Consider the following 13,774-nt stretch of genomic DNA (forward strand, 5'->3'; position numbering starts at 1 on the left):
CAACGTTGGCTGTTGCATACACAGATTATTTGAGGATTGTGAAAAGTTAAGAGGGTGGGATTCTGTTATGGAAAAATAAATGTATTGGAACTGTGTTATGAGGCATAATAATTGACGTTTGCATGAAATCTTTTACAGTAGAATAAGTGTTCAAGGCACTCCAAGGCCTTGGTCTATACTTAATACATGGGAAGGGAATAAGACACACTATCACAAACATATGTTAAGGGTAAAGGGGGAAGGGAATGTATATCCTCAAAACACAGCCATAAAGTGAAGATAAGTGAAGTAACCAAACAAAATAGACAAAACAAACAATCTGAATATCAAATTCAATACTTGACCAAGATGACAACCATGGTTCAATTCCCTCTTTTGAAAATACATAAACTACAGTGAGGGAAAAAAGTATTTGATCCCCTGCTGATTTTGTACGTTTGCCCACTGACAAAGAAATTATCAGTCTATAATTTTAATGGTAGGTTTATTTGAACAGTGAGAGACAAAATAACAACAAAAAAATCCAGAAAAACGCATGTCAAAAATGTTATAAATTGATTTGCATTTTAATGAGGGAAATAAGTATTTGACCCCCTCTCAATCAGAAAGATTTCTGGCTCCCAGGTGTCTTTTATACAGGTAACGAGCTGAGATTAGGAGCACACTCTTAAAGGGAGTGCTCCTAATCTCAGTTTGTTACCTGTATAAAAGACACCTGTCTACAGAAGTAATCAATCAATCAGATTCCAAACTCTCCACCATGGCCAAGACCAAAGAGCTCTCCAAGGATGTCAGGGACAAGATTGTAGACTTACACAAGGCTGGAATGGGCTACAAGACCATCGCCAAGCAGCTTGGTGAGAAGGTGACAACAGTTGGTGCGATTATTCGCAAATGGAAGAAACACAAAAGAACCGTCAATCTCCCTCGGCCTGGGGCTCCATGCAAGATCTCACCTCGTGGAGTTGCAATGATCATGAGAACAGTGAGGAATCAGCCCAGAACTACACGGGAGGATCTTGTCAATGATCTCAAGGCAGCTGGGACCATAGTCACCAAGAAAACAATTGGTAACACACTACGCCGTGAAGGACTGACATCCTGCAGCGCCCGCAAGGTCCCCCTGCTCAAGAAAGCACATATACATGCCCGTCTGAAGTTTGCCAATGAACATCTGAATGGAGCTCTTTGGCATCAACTCAACTTGCTGTGTTTGGAGGAGGAGGAATGCTGCCTATGACCCCAAGAACACCATCCCCACCGTCAAACATGGAGGTGGAAATATTATGCTTTGGGGGTGTTTTTCTGCTAAGGGGACAGGACAACTTCACCGCATCAAAGGGACGATGGACGGGGCCATGTACCGTCAAATCTTGGTTGAGAACCTCCTTCCCTCAGCCAGGGCATTGAAAATGGGTCGTGGATGGGTATTCCAGCATGACAATGACCCAAATCACACGGCCAAGGCAACAATGGAGTGGCTCAAGACGAAGCACATTAAGGTCCTGGAGTGGCCTAGCCAGTCTCCAGACCTTAATCCCATAGAAAATCTGTGGAGGGAGCTGAAGGTTCGAGTTGCCAAACGTCAGCCTCGAAACCTTAATGACTTGGAGAAGATCTGCAAAGAGGAGTGGGACAAAATCCCTCCTGAGATGTGTGCAAACCTGGTGGCCAACTACAAGAAACGTCTGACCTCTGTGATTGCCAACAAGGGTTTTGCCACCAAGTACTAAGTCATGTTTTGCAGAGGGGTCAAATACTTATTTTCCTCATTACAATGCAAATCAATTTATAACATTTTTGACATGCGTTTTTCTGGATTTTGTTGTTGTTATTCTGTCTCTCACTGTTCAAATAAACCTACCATTAAAATTATAGACTGATAATTTCTTTGTCAGTGGGCAAACTTACAAAATCAGCAGGGGATCAAATACTTTTCTCCCTCACTGTATGTCCTCGACTGCAATATAGTCCTCATGCCCCGGCCTTTCTCTGTGGTCGCCAGGCCGGCTAACCCTGATGCTGGATGGGATGGAGAGCACCAGTTTAACTACCTACTGTACGTCACCCCAGCCCACACATGTTCTACCACAATGATGTCAAAGGTTTACATAGGTGGTGTGCCCAGGGGGATCTGGTCAGAGAGCTGTTATTTCTCAGAGTACATGTCCATGCCGAGCCCTGCGAGCTGACCACAGCCAGGGACAGCCAGTCACCAGGAATAACTGCTTTCCTACCAGTGTTTCCCCTACACCATTGGATAACTGTAAACACATTGGTGAACTAACCGCATGTAGCGCTAATCGTAATGTTTTGGCGCAATGTTTAACTTCTCATTTTAGGTATTTTTTCCCCCTTCAAATTTAAAAGCGGAAGAGCATGTGAATGTGCAGTCAGCCAAAGAATAAAATGTGCCCTGGTCCAGGTGCTGGACAGTTTTGTGATTGGGTGTGGTTAACCTGACTCTAGATCTGTGCCAATGGGAAACCAATGCAGAGCGGTCAAATATGTCAGGTTGTGTTAAATGCCAGATGTCTCTATGGGGGTTTTAGGGATGGACCGTGAAGACATGAAATTATAGTCGTAAACGTATTATTTTTCTACTTTGCGTCAACAAAGGTATAGAGTACAGTGAGTAAGTTCACATCATTCTGACCTCTACAGCATCCGATCACAACCATGGCCTCAGCGCACACTCACACATACCATTTTTCAGGCCACTTTACAGGACAGGTGCATTGTGGTTATATATGTGTTTATATTACCATAAACAGTTTACTATACCATCGATTTTCAGTGTCCAGTACAATCAAGGTCCATTCTGGGAAATGTATCACTCGCTTTGCTTTAGCCATGACGTAATCGAAAAGGAACCGTCCAGCACAGGCAGTTTAGGCAGGGCAGGAAACCACAATTCCCAGAATGCACTTGAAGTTAACTGTGGAAAGGGGGAAGGGAAACTGAGATTGGAGGGAGTGAAACTGAGGTAAAAATAAACTGTATTAAACGATATTTAACTATTATATAGATAATCGCTGCTGTGAGATGAATGTTTAAGAAATAGAGAGAAATAAAACAAATCCGAAAATGTTTTGACAGTGTCCAGAAGGCCAGTAGTTAAACTAGTGGTTGGCTTGTGAAAAAATATTTAGCTTGCTAACTAGGCTAACTTAGCTTAGATTTAGAGTTAGCTAGCTAATGTTAGCTTGCTGGATGACGGTACTTCAGAGCCACTGATGTTGACTGTCTTCTGAGCACAAATGTTATGCAAAAAAAAAAACCGCATTCATGATGTAGATAGCTAGCCAGTGCTAACTGAATGTACAGTAAGTTAGACTAGCTAGCAGTAGCCTGTCAGCTCACGTAGCTAGCTTGCTAACGTACCGGTAGTTAGTTATGTTGTCAGTTAAGTTACCGGTAACGTTAATCACTTTTCAGATTGTACCTTGAAGTTTTTTGTTTTTCGTGTAGGCTGTGAGTGGGTCTTCGGTATCACGTTACCATTTGGTGAGCCTAGTTTGACAGCTTGATAACGGTTCTAGCTATGTACTGTAGCTAGCTAACGTTAGCTAATCATTCAATGAGTTTGGTTTGGATACTTTTTCAAAAGATAATTGGAAATAGACACTTGATCAGTTTGTGTTCATTAATAATTATTATGCTTTTGACATTTTATTTGTAAGCTAGCTAGTTACCCACCTTATTTTTCTGCCCCAAATTGCAGATATCCATGACAACCAGGTTGACATAGCATGACATGAGTGCCCCCTATTGGTTAGATCCTGTCAAGGAGAAGGCCCACTCCAACTCTGCAAGACTTCAAGACTCGCCCCACCTGGGTTTGAACATTGTTACATCGTGGATGTGAGGTGCCAACATTGAGTGTCAAAGCAATGAAGCGGCTGGGAAAGAAAGAGGCCATACCAGACCAGCAGTGTCCATACCCAGCCCTGCAGCCCCTCTAATGGGGCAGGATGCACAACAATTGAATTCAATGAGATCAACCTGTTGACTCTAGTCTGGACCAAGAGAGAGGAAGGAAGGAGAAGTTCGAAAAACAGTAGTTGTGGAAAGGGACACAGACAACATGAGGGTCTTCCCAATAGCACTTTTGCCCACCTTAGTCTGAGAAATTAGGCTTTAAAGAACAGGGATTGCCCACTCACACATACATAGACTCACACACTCATGCCATGGAAGAGGACAGCGGTGTCACATCACACACGGAGGTAGGTGTTTTAACCTTGAATAGTCGAACCTTTTGAAGTAGTTTAAACCGTGTGTAAAACTATGTGATTAACAGTCGCATCAGCTCTATACAATGAAATGGAACAGTATCAGTCAACAGACATCAGTCAAGTTCCAAATCAATATTTTGACCTTATGGCCTGTTCTGTACACATGTTAACTGTATACGGTCTGTGTGATACCATCACAGGGGTAGACAATGTGGGTGTGGTGGTATTCAATCAGATTGCACAATGAGACTTGCTGCACTAACAGATCTATCTGCTTGAAGGTACAACCTTATAGTACGGTAGACGCATCCATTAGACAGTTTTGACTATTGACCGCGAAATGCGTGGTGCTTAGCTGAATTTCCATCTCTCCCTTCTGTTTTTAATCCCCATTGTGTTAGTGAGTAGAGGAGGAAGTAATGAAGCATCTTCCCCTCTAAAGTGTTCACATGGGGAAATGAAAGGTTTCCACCACAAAGTAGCCTAACAGTTATCTTTCTTTGCTGTGTCTGCACTGGCAATGTACCATCCTGCCAGGGGTGGATTCATTTGTTGGATTCTGTTGCAAAACATTTGGTCTCTGTTTTGCAACAGAATCCATTTACTATAGGAACCAAATGGACACAAACGGAACGAAACGGGGAGGGACCTACCAAAATCTGTCCAATAGAGAAACTCATTTTCGTAGCAAAACGTTTTCCGTTTGGAGTAAACGTTTTAAGCCGCAAAACATTTAGCAACCGACCAAACGTTTTGCAACGGAATCAGACTAAATACACCCCAGATCAGGTGAGAGGGTAACCACCTGATCCTTAGCTGCATCTCATTCTACAGAGATGTTCCTGCCCCCTTACTTCCTGTTCTTCCATGCTACCCTGGCTGTGTCTGATGATGCCTCTCGGTCTGTCCCCCTCCTCTCAGGGTCTGAATGGTGTGTCCCATGAATGTAAAGAGACAGAGGAGCTAACCAATGGCCACTTTAACCACAAACCTGTGAGTACAACAACCAACCAGAGTTTCCCTTTCAGAGATGTTTGTTTAAACATTTTTATTAAGCAGGAGTTTCTGTATACCTCTCCTGTTATCATCAGTATGGACTGGTAGCTTGTTGGTCCTGCTGTTCTATGTTGCATTGTGCAGTGGTGGAAAAAGTACCCAATTGTCATACTTGAGTAAAAGTAAAGATACCTTAGTTGAAAATGGCTCAAGTGAAAGTCACCCAGTAAAATACTATTTGAGTAAAAGTCTAAAAGTATTTGGCATTAAATATACTTAAGTATCAAAAGTAAACGTAATTGCTAAAATATACTTAAGAATCAGAAGTAAAAGTATAAATAATTTCACATTTCTTATATTAAGCAAACCAGACAGCACCAGTTTCTTGTTTTTTTTAATTTACGGATAGCCAGGGGCACACTCCACACTCAGATATAATTTACAAACAACGCATTTGTGTTTAGTGAGTCCGCCAGATCAGAGGCAGTAGGTATGACCTGGGATGTTATCTTGAGAAGTGCGTGAATTGGACCATTTTCTTGTCCTGCCAAGCACTCAAAATGTAACGAGTACTTTTTGATGTCAGGGAAAATGAATGGAGTAAAAAGTATATTGTTTTCTTTAGGAATGTAGTGAAGTGAAAAAATATATATAAATAGCAAAGTAAAGTATAGATACCCCAAAAAAACTACTTTAGTACTTTTAAGTATTTTTACTTAAGTACTTTCCACCACTGGCATTGTGTAACCTGTTGTGTTTCTGTATTCCCAGGTGATTAATGGACTGACACCAGGCCATAGTGTCAAAGAGCACACCAATGGCAGTTCACTGCTCAAGTCTCTGCCAGTGAGTTGCTCTATACTGGACCTCATGTCAAAGACATTACAGGAAAGGGAACCGACCCTACTGTTGTTCTTTTTTTTTTAAATGTGTGTTTACAGATACACTGAGTATACCAAACATTAGGAAAACCGTCCTAATATTTAGTTGCACCCCCTGCTTTTGACCTTCAGAACAGACTAATTTCGTCAGGGCATAGACTATAAGGTGTCTAAAGCGTTCCATAGAGATGCTGGCCCATGTTGACTCTAATGCTTTCCACTGTTGTCAAGTTCGCTGGATGTCCTTTGGGTGTTGGACCATTCTTGATACACACGGGAAACAGTTCAGCTTGAAAAACCCAGCAGCGTTGCAGTTCTTGACACAAACAGGTGCACCTGGCACCTACTACCATACCCTATTCAAAGGCACTTAAATATTTTGTCTTGCCCATTAACCCTCTGAATGGCACACACACACAATCCATGTTTCAATTGTCTCAAGGCTTAAAAAATCCTTCTTTATCCTTTCCCCCCCTTCATGATTTGAAGTGGGTTTAAGAAGTCGGTAATGGATCATAAGGGATCATAGCTTTCATCTGCATTCACCTGGTCAGTCTGTCATGGAAGGAGCAGGTGTCCTTAATGTTTTTGATTTGTCTAGATTTCAGCTCTGAAGCAGAATGGCCTTCTGCAGTCCCTGGCTACAGGAGGAGAACAACCCAAGACTGAAGGTAAGACACAGTACACTCACAGTGGCCCCTCTTCCCAAAGGAACAACCATGTATCCTAGCTACCAGGCTACCAGGCCGGCTATGGGAGGGTGGAGAGATGAAGAAGAGGAGGGGCAGGGTATGAAATGATGGTGTCATGGCGTAGAGGAGGAGAAGGTGTCGTTCAGATTGAAAATTAACTGGAGAGGTGGTGGGACCATATCACCATGACTGAACGATTACTCCTCACGTGTGTGTGTGTGTGTGTGTGTGTGTGTGTGTGTGTGTGTGTGTGTGTGTGTGTGAGAGTGTGAGGTGGATTTGTTTCTCAACAGTGTGTATGTGTGTGTTTGCAGAGGAGAGTGCGGAGGTGGAGCAGGCTCGAGAGGAGTGGGAGGCTCTAGAGAGTATCCAACCAGGTGAGTTGTTGTTAGGAGCAACATCTACCTATTCCCTGGCTGCCTGAAAGCTGTGACGTATTACTCCTCCATTCTAGGTTGTATACGAATCTGTTGAAGTGTGTTATTGTCCTGTGTGTCTCCAGTGGTCAGTGAGGAGTCCAGTCCTACTCCTCTCATCTCCTTTAATGAGGCGTTGCAGCACTTCCAGACCACAGACCTTGGCGAGGTGCTGGTAAGAATGTGGGTCTTTCTGTGTCTGGGGGTTTTAGGACTGCATTGTAGAGTCTCACTCTCATCATTACAAAAAAAATGTCAGTTTGCTTTTTGTCCCTTATCTCTCTCTCTATAGAAGAACATCCAGCCCACCATCCGTAGGACGGGTCTGGCCGCTATCACACACTTCCTGTTCGGCCCGCCGCGAATTCACCGAGAACTACTGGAGGAGAGGGACCTGGTCTTCGCCATCGCACAGTGTAAGTGTGTGTGTGTTTGAATGAGAGAGCGGGAGAGCCGTTTTGCAGACGATAAGAGGCTGATTGTGTGTGTGTTCCTCTCTGTAGGTTCTTTGGATAACAGTCAGGCTGTACACATGCGTGTTCTACAGACCATCTATAAGAGGCTGACAGGCAGCAAGCAGGACTGTCCTCGGTTCGGCACCCACTGGGAGAATGTGGGCTTTCAAGGTGAGAGACGTCTTCTGCATCTATACTTCATTAGATGCCGCTCTCACACTGAGATGAAAAGTGTGATAAAATGATATTGCTATGAAGAAATGAACAAAACACCGAAATGCTGAGTGTGTGTCTGTGTGTAGGTACGGACCCAGCCACAGACCTGCGTGGTACAGGTTTCCTGGGGCTGATGCACACCCTGTACCTGGTGATGGACCCTGAGACTCTGCCTCTAGCCAGAGACATCTACAAGCTGTCCCAACACCCCACACAGGTACATACACACACTGGCCACAAACTATTCAGGTTAAGGCAAGTAGGGACATCTATGTAATGTGTGCCTGGCTACTTGAATAGTCTTTCTATTTACAAATCCCATTTGGTTTCTACTCTTTCTGCCCAATCTTTCTCCAGAACTTTCCGTTCTGTGTGATGTCCATCAACATGACCCGCATCGCCCTGCATGCACTCAGAGAAGAGGCCCTCTCCAAGTAAGTGTCCTGCCCTGCTGCTCTATGACAGACACATTGGCTTGACAGAAACTCACAAGAGCCTAGTCACTTGCTTACAAGATGTTCTCACTTTTGTGTGTGTGGTCATCCAGGGAGTGTAACCGTCGACAGCAGGTAGTGGGGGTGTTGAATGAGTTCTTTGTTGCCACGTTCTTGCACCTCTACCAGCTTTGGAAGAGCCAGCAGAAGACTATCTCTGACTCTGGCTTCGTCCTCAAAGGTAACGCTCTGTGTTTTTACCCAAGGCTTAACAAAGCCCAGTTCTTTCAGTATCATGTCATTATTAACAACATCCCTTTGTAACACAATCACATCCTTGACATCCACTGTGTCTCTGCTCCCCTCCAGAAGTGGAGCTGTTTGCCAAAAAGAACCCCAAGCAGATGCTGCGTCGGCTTGACGTCTTCCTGAGGGAGAGAAGGTCGGGCAGCGCACCCCGGGCCTCCCCAGACCCCACGGCCCAGCAACCCTCACCCTGCCTGGGGGAGAGAGGGGCCAGGTCTGAGGGAACCAGGGGCAAGGAGATGCACTTCACTGGAGTGTGTGAGCTGACCCCAGACATGGAGGGAGAGGCCAGGCTCATCTGAGACATAGGGAGAGATAGAGAGAGAGTGAGAGACTGTGAGTACAGCTAGACTACTCTGAGCTGGAAAGAGAGAGTGTGTGTCTGTTTGTGTGTGTGTGTGTGAGACCAAAAGAGAATGAGGACCCCACCAAGCCCTGACCCCACTACTTTGTGGTACATACCCATTGATGCTGTAACGCTGCTCTCAGATCAGTTTGTATGGGATCCCTTTTCTCCCAACAGAAGTACATGATGGTGTGGCGGTCAGATAACACTAAATCACAGACATGGGACTGATGGATGAATAGAAGATGTCATTAAAGAGGAAGAGAGAGTGAATGAAATATTAACGTTTTCTCTGGGTCTAGTGCAGGGACAGGCAATTTTACCATACAAGGACGCACCTGATTCTTCTACTAATCATCCAATCGTAGTCTTTAATCAAGGCGTCGATAAGTCGAATCAGGTGTGTTTCAGCTTGGCTGGAGCCAAAGCCTGCAGAGTAAGAATGCTCACCCTTGGTTTATTGAATAGCTGCCAAGCCCCAGGGCACCGATCTGTCTATACGGCCCTAGTAGAGTTCTGGAAAGCCATAGTGTGTATGTCTGTTTTCTACTGTCAGCAGAACCAAGCCTGGGTGTGTGTGTGTGCTGGGTATGAAGGTAAAGGTCTGTGTTGGCTATAGGGAGTTGGAACAGTGAGCAATGTGTTTGTGTGTGTAGTCAGGCTTATGTGTGTGGTGGGTCTGTGGGCTCCGATGGTTCTTGTCTCCATCTCCCAGTGCAGGTTGAATAGGCCCAGAGCCCCCCTATTGTATGGGGGATATATTTTTTAATAATTTAAAAACTATTTTAGTCCTTTCCAAAGGGATAGCTGTCATGACAATAGATGAGATTATACTGTATATGAAATGATATTATATGGATAAAGTACTTGATGGTATTTATAAAAGTGAGAGGAATTTATTATGCTAAGAAACTCAGGATGAGGGTTAGAGTTGTTAAGCCCAGTTCAAATACATAATGAGACGCGACGCAACTGTCTTTAAGGTGAACTCTTCAAAATGACATTGCCACGTGCAGCAACGATTTCAAGACTTCGCGCTCGCCACAGTATCTGCGCACGCGCACAAGTTCGCTTCAGGCGTGGTAGCCACAGGACCAAAAACAACGGAGAAATTGAGCCTCATTGCTTTAGTTGTTGCGGAAATTTACCCACTATGCTGTTTACTTTCTGCATCTACGTCATACCGCCGAGTCTACCTTTAAGGTGTTTTAGAACTAAGTTTGTTTGATATGAACGGTGTCGTTTTAGAACGTCTCAGGTCGTCATCAGCAGTTTCCAAGATTCAACATGACAAAGCTTTAGTTAAAGTCTTGCTACCGAGACTGATCCATTTAGCCAATCAGAGAAAAGTGCGCTAACGTTCTGTGTTCAGCCAAGCAGACAATTAGCTAGCTATGTTGCTGCACGTAGCTAGCCTAGCTTGCTGATACAGTATTTATCTGGCAAGTCATAAAGTGCACCCTGTTTCTGGTGCGTGTATTTTAGGACACTCGTTTGCTACAAGTGGCAACTTCGTTTCAAAGTTTCATCACGTCATTATAAAGAGGCACTGTTGCTGTGGAAAAGGTCTCAACTGCACATCTCGTCTTGATCTGATTGCCCCTTCTTTAGTCAGCTGTTGTACAACGTTCTAAAATTATCTACTTGTTATCTCGTCTAATTTCGGCTGTCGTATCTGAACTAAGATTTAGCCTTCGTCTCAAATATAATGTTTTAGTAGGCCCTATATAATGTTCTACTTTTGATCATATGCCCTGTGTTTCTCTGGTCAAAAGTAGTGTATTACATAATACAAATGGTTTCATTTGAGATTAGCATTTAGACAGGTCAGTCAAGCCAACAGTTGACTAGCCATGGATTAGCAGAGTGTGTTGGTGGGCTGGTTTAGTCAGACTAGTGATTGAAGTCTGCTGGAAGCTTTGTACATACATTCCGTTATAGAGCATCCAACCAGAGTTGTTTGACGAATGCAATCGTCTGTGGGTTATCTGACTAAATGGATAGTGCACACAAATTACACATTTAGCTAATCTCATGGATATCTAGAATGAGCTAAAGGTTAGGGTGTCCATAGACAAAGTGGTATTGTTATGATGAGGAACACTTGTGATTTGGCAGAATTTACTCATTTGAAATGATATGCTGATAGTGATGATAACAGTGAAGGGTGTCTCTAAGAAGGTGTACCGTATGCAATCCCAATTCTGTTATGGATAATCAGTAATAATAGTGTTGTATGATGAGGGAAATCCTTCCTTATTTCAGGGTGTGTGCTTGTGTTTGTGGGGAATGGTACAGTATGGCAGGGGAGCATAGCTCTGCAGTCTCAATCAGTAGCATGTTCAGGTAGCACTAGTACTGTAGCATCCGATAGCATCCTTGTTGTTTTACCTTCCTTGTAGAATTTGTTGCTCTTGGTCATGTCTCATTTACAGTCTTTAGTGTCAGTGAGTGGTTCAAGCTGTTACTATAGGACATTCACCCCCCCCCCCCCTTCTACAAGAGACACACACATCTCATTAGTGGAGCTACTCATTGGATGAATGTTTTTGAGGTACTTGTAGATCTTCGGTAGCCTGTTCTTAAATATGATCTTTGTCTTCTGCTCTGAAAGCAGAACAAGTAGGATGGGGTCATTTGAACCATACTGTAGAATTACAGTGACGTCATTCTGTGAGTAGGATGCTGCTTGTGTTCCAGATGGTTCTATTGTGTCTGCTTGCCCAGAGGATGTCATGTTACCCTCTAAGGGAAGCCTATAAAATTGGATGTATCACTGTGTCAGGGGTTATCTCCTTTGAGGTAAAACAAACCCATTCAACTCATTCTAAAATATACACATTAAATAAACATCTATAAACATGGACATTATCAGCTCCTATACATAGCCTACCTTGTTTTATTGGGTTATTTCCAAGCACATTACCCTGCACATCTACCCCCTATTTTTTTTAAAGGAATTTGTGCTCATTATTTTGCCAAGTGTATGTGTTTTTTTTATCAGCAAATTTGCACTCTTATAGAATGTTGGAGGTGTGTACAGTGTGAGTGTTGCTAGGTGGCTGAATAGTATGCTTTGTCTGTGTTGTGTTTTCAGACCGGCTTAAAGGAACAGGGCTCTACTCAATATCTCATTGTAGCCATAATCTTATCATAGCCCTCTTTAATCTGAAATAATGGACTAAAGTCAATTTTATATATTTTTTATTTATTTAAAAAGGCAAGTCAGTTAAGAACAAATTCTTATTTACAATGGCAGCCTACCGGGGAACAGTGAGTTAACTGCCTTGTTCAGGGGCATAACAACAGATTGCTACCATGTCAGCTCGGCGATTCGATCCAGCAACCTTTCGGTTACTGGCCCAGCGCTCTAACCACTAGGCTACCTGCCGCCCCGTAAATAATTTCACTGAACCTGCATTTCAGATTGTGAAGATACACATATAAAGTTATTTTTTTGTTCTATTTTAGCAGAGGGGCTTGTTTCAGTTCATTGTGTGAATCAGGAAGTTTGTACAGAAGGTGATTGTAACTATATGATTGTCAGTAGGGCGTTCTATTGAAACACATTGCTTACCACAAGACTTCAGACAAATCTTCTTTCTCTTCTTTGAATGTCTGTTAAGGACAATGGCTTCTCACTTCATATAATGGCAGATTGTATCTTTTCTCTTTCCTTAGTTATACACACTCCCTCATACACAGCTTGGATGTCAAATGTCATGTATATTCCACACCTGAAACACTAGTGAACTAACACTGAAGCTGGTAGGTCTATGTACTTTATTTGAAATGACACAGGTCCACTATAGGCCCAACCACACGCTTAGATCCACATAGCTTTATGTCAGCTTGACTGCAGATCCTCTCTAATGGATTTTTGAACAATCATTACTGATGTTGACTATGTTAATGATAAGCTAATTTACTTGTCGCTTCGACGGTATCCACTTTCTTGTGTGTATTAGTGATTGTTCCCACCTTTGACCATGTCAGGTAAAAAAATGAGAAATAACAATGATATTAGTTTCTGATCGTACAGAAAAATTGTGTTGCTTCTCCAAATTTGATTTGCAGTCCTAAATCAAGGTCTTGGCTTGAAATTTGCACCAGTTATGTCATATTTTGTTTTCAACAGTTAGATCTCAGTTCAAAACCAAGAGAAAACGGGTCTTAAGCAGGATGCAAGGTACTCTGAAATGAGTGGTCTGAATCTCTGCTTTGTCGACAACAAATCATTTCCTGAATCCCCTGCGCTTTATATGAAGATGTTCTACTGTTGCTTTTGTTGTCTTTTTTCCCTGAAAGCATTTTATGACTGTACCTTAATTGTAGACGCCCTATTTTATAATGAGAGTTATTTCAGAAATGTGTGCCGTTGTACAGTAAAATGTATGTTATGGAGAAACCTAAATAAATGCAATTGAAAAGTTATTTGCTCTCTTTCTTTGTGTTGCGGTTATTATTCTTGTATTTGTATTTATTAAGGATCCCCATTTACGGTTGCACATTTTGGGGAATATTCAGAGGTGGGAATTAATGGGAATATATGGGAATTAATATAATGTTTTTTTGCATTGGATATATTTACCATATCATATGGAGACAGAAACAAACCTTTTACTTTATAAGTATACATCATTGCAAATGATTAAATCCTTCCAAAATAAATACAATTCTAAAAGATTTGTCACGAATTGAACTTTAATTAAATTAGTTGACTCAACTAAAGCTTTGGTTGTCTTCCTCTCAGGCTTCCATGTCTTCTCCCTGGACCTCCTCAATGTCCATCTC

At 42.7% G+C, this 13,774-nt stretch overlaps 1 protein-coding gene across 1 annotated transcript; it reads left to right on the plus strand.

Moving 5' to 3' along the window:
* Nucleotides 1-2,881: 2,881 nt before the first annotated feature.
* LOC115164216 (ELMO domain-containing protein 3) lies at nt 2,882-13,414 on the plus strand. Its single transcript, XM_029716476.1, has 13 exons — nt 2,882-2,986; nt 3,725-4,229; nt 5,160-5,231; nt 6,006-6,080; nt 6,717-6,786; nt 7,122-7,184; nt 7,310-7,398; nt 7,516-7,639; nt 7,727-7,849; nt 7,981-8,111; nt 8,252-8,328; nt 8,442-8,569; nt 8,698-13,414. The coding sequence occupies exons 2-13, from the start codon at nt 4,194-4,196 to the stop codon at nt 8,934-8,936; spliced, it is 1,227 nt and encodes a 408-aa protein (XP_029572336.1). The 5' UTR covers nt 2,882-2,986; nt 3,725-4,193; the 3' UTR covers nt 8,937-13,414.
* The last annotated feature ends 360 nt before the right edge of the window (nt 13,415-13,774 follow it).

Source organism: Salmo trutta, chromosome 27 (assembly GCF_901001165.1).
Source record: "Salmo trutta chromosome 27, fSalTru1.1, whole genome shotgun sequence".
NCBI lineage: Eukaryota > Metazoa > Chordata > Actinopteri > Salmoniformes > Salmonidae > Salmo > Salmo trutta.

Excerpts from the sequence above, each read along its gene's own strand:
- LOC115164216 (XM_029716476.1), top strand. The coding sequence starts at position 4,194 with ATGGAAGAGGACAGCGGTGTCACATCACACACGGAG. Across the intron at positions 5,232-6,005 it reads GCCACTTTAACCACAAACCT|GTGATTAATGGACTGACACC; the intron begins GTGAGTACAACA and ends CTGTATTCCCAG. Across the intron at positions 7,185-7,309 it reads TCTAGAGAGTATCCAACCAG|TGGTCAGTGAGGAGTCCAGT; the intron begins GTGAGTTGTTGT and ends GTGTGTCTCCAG.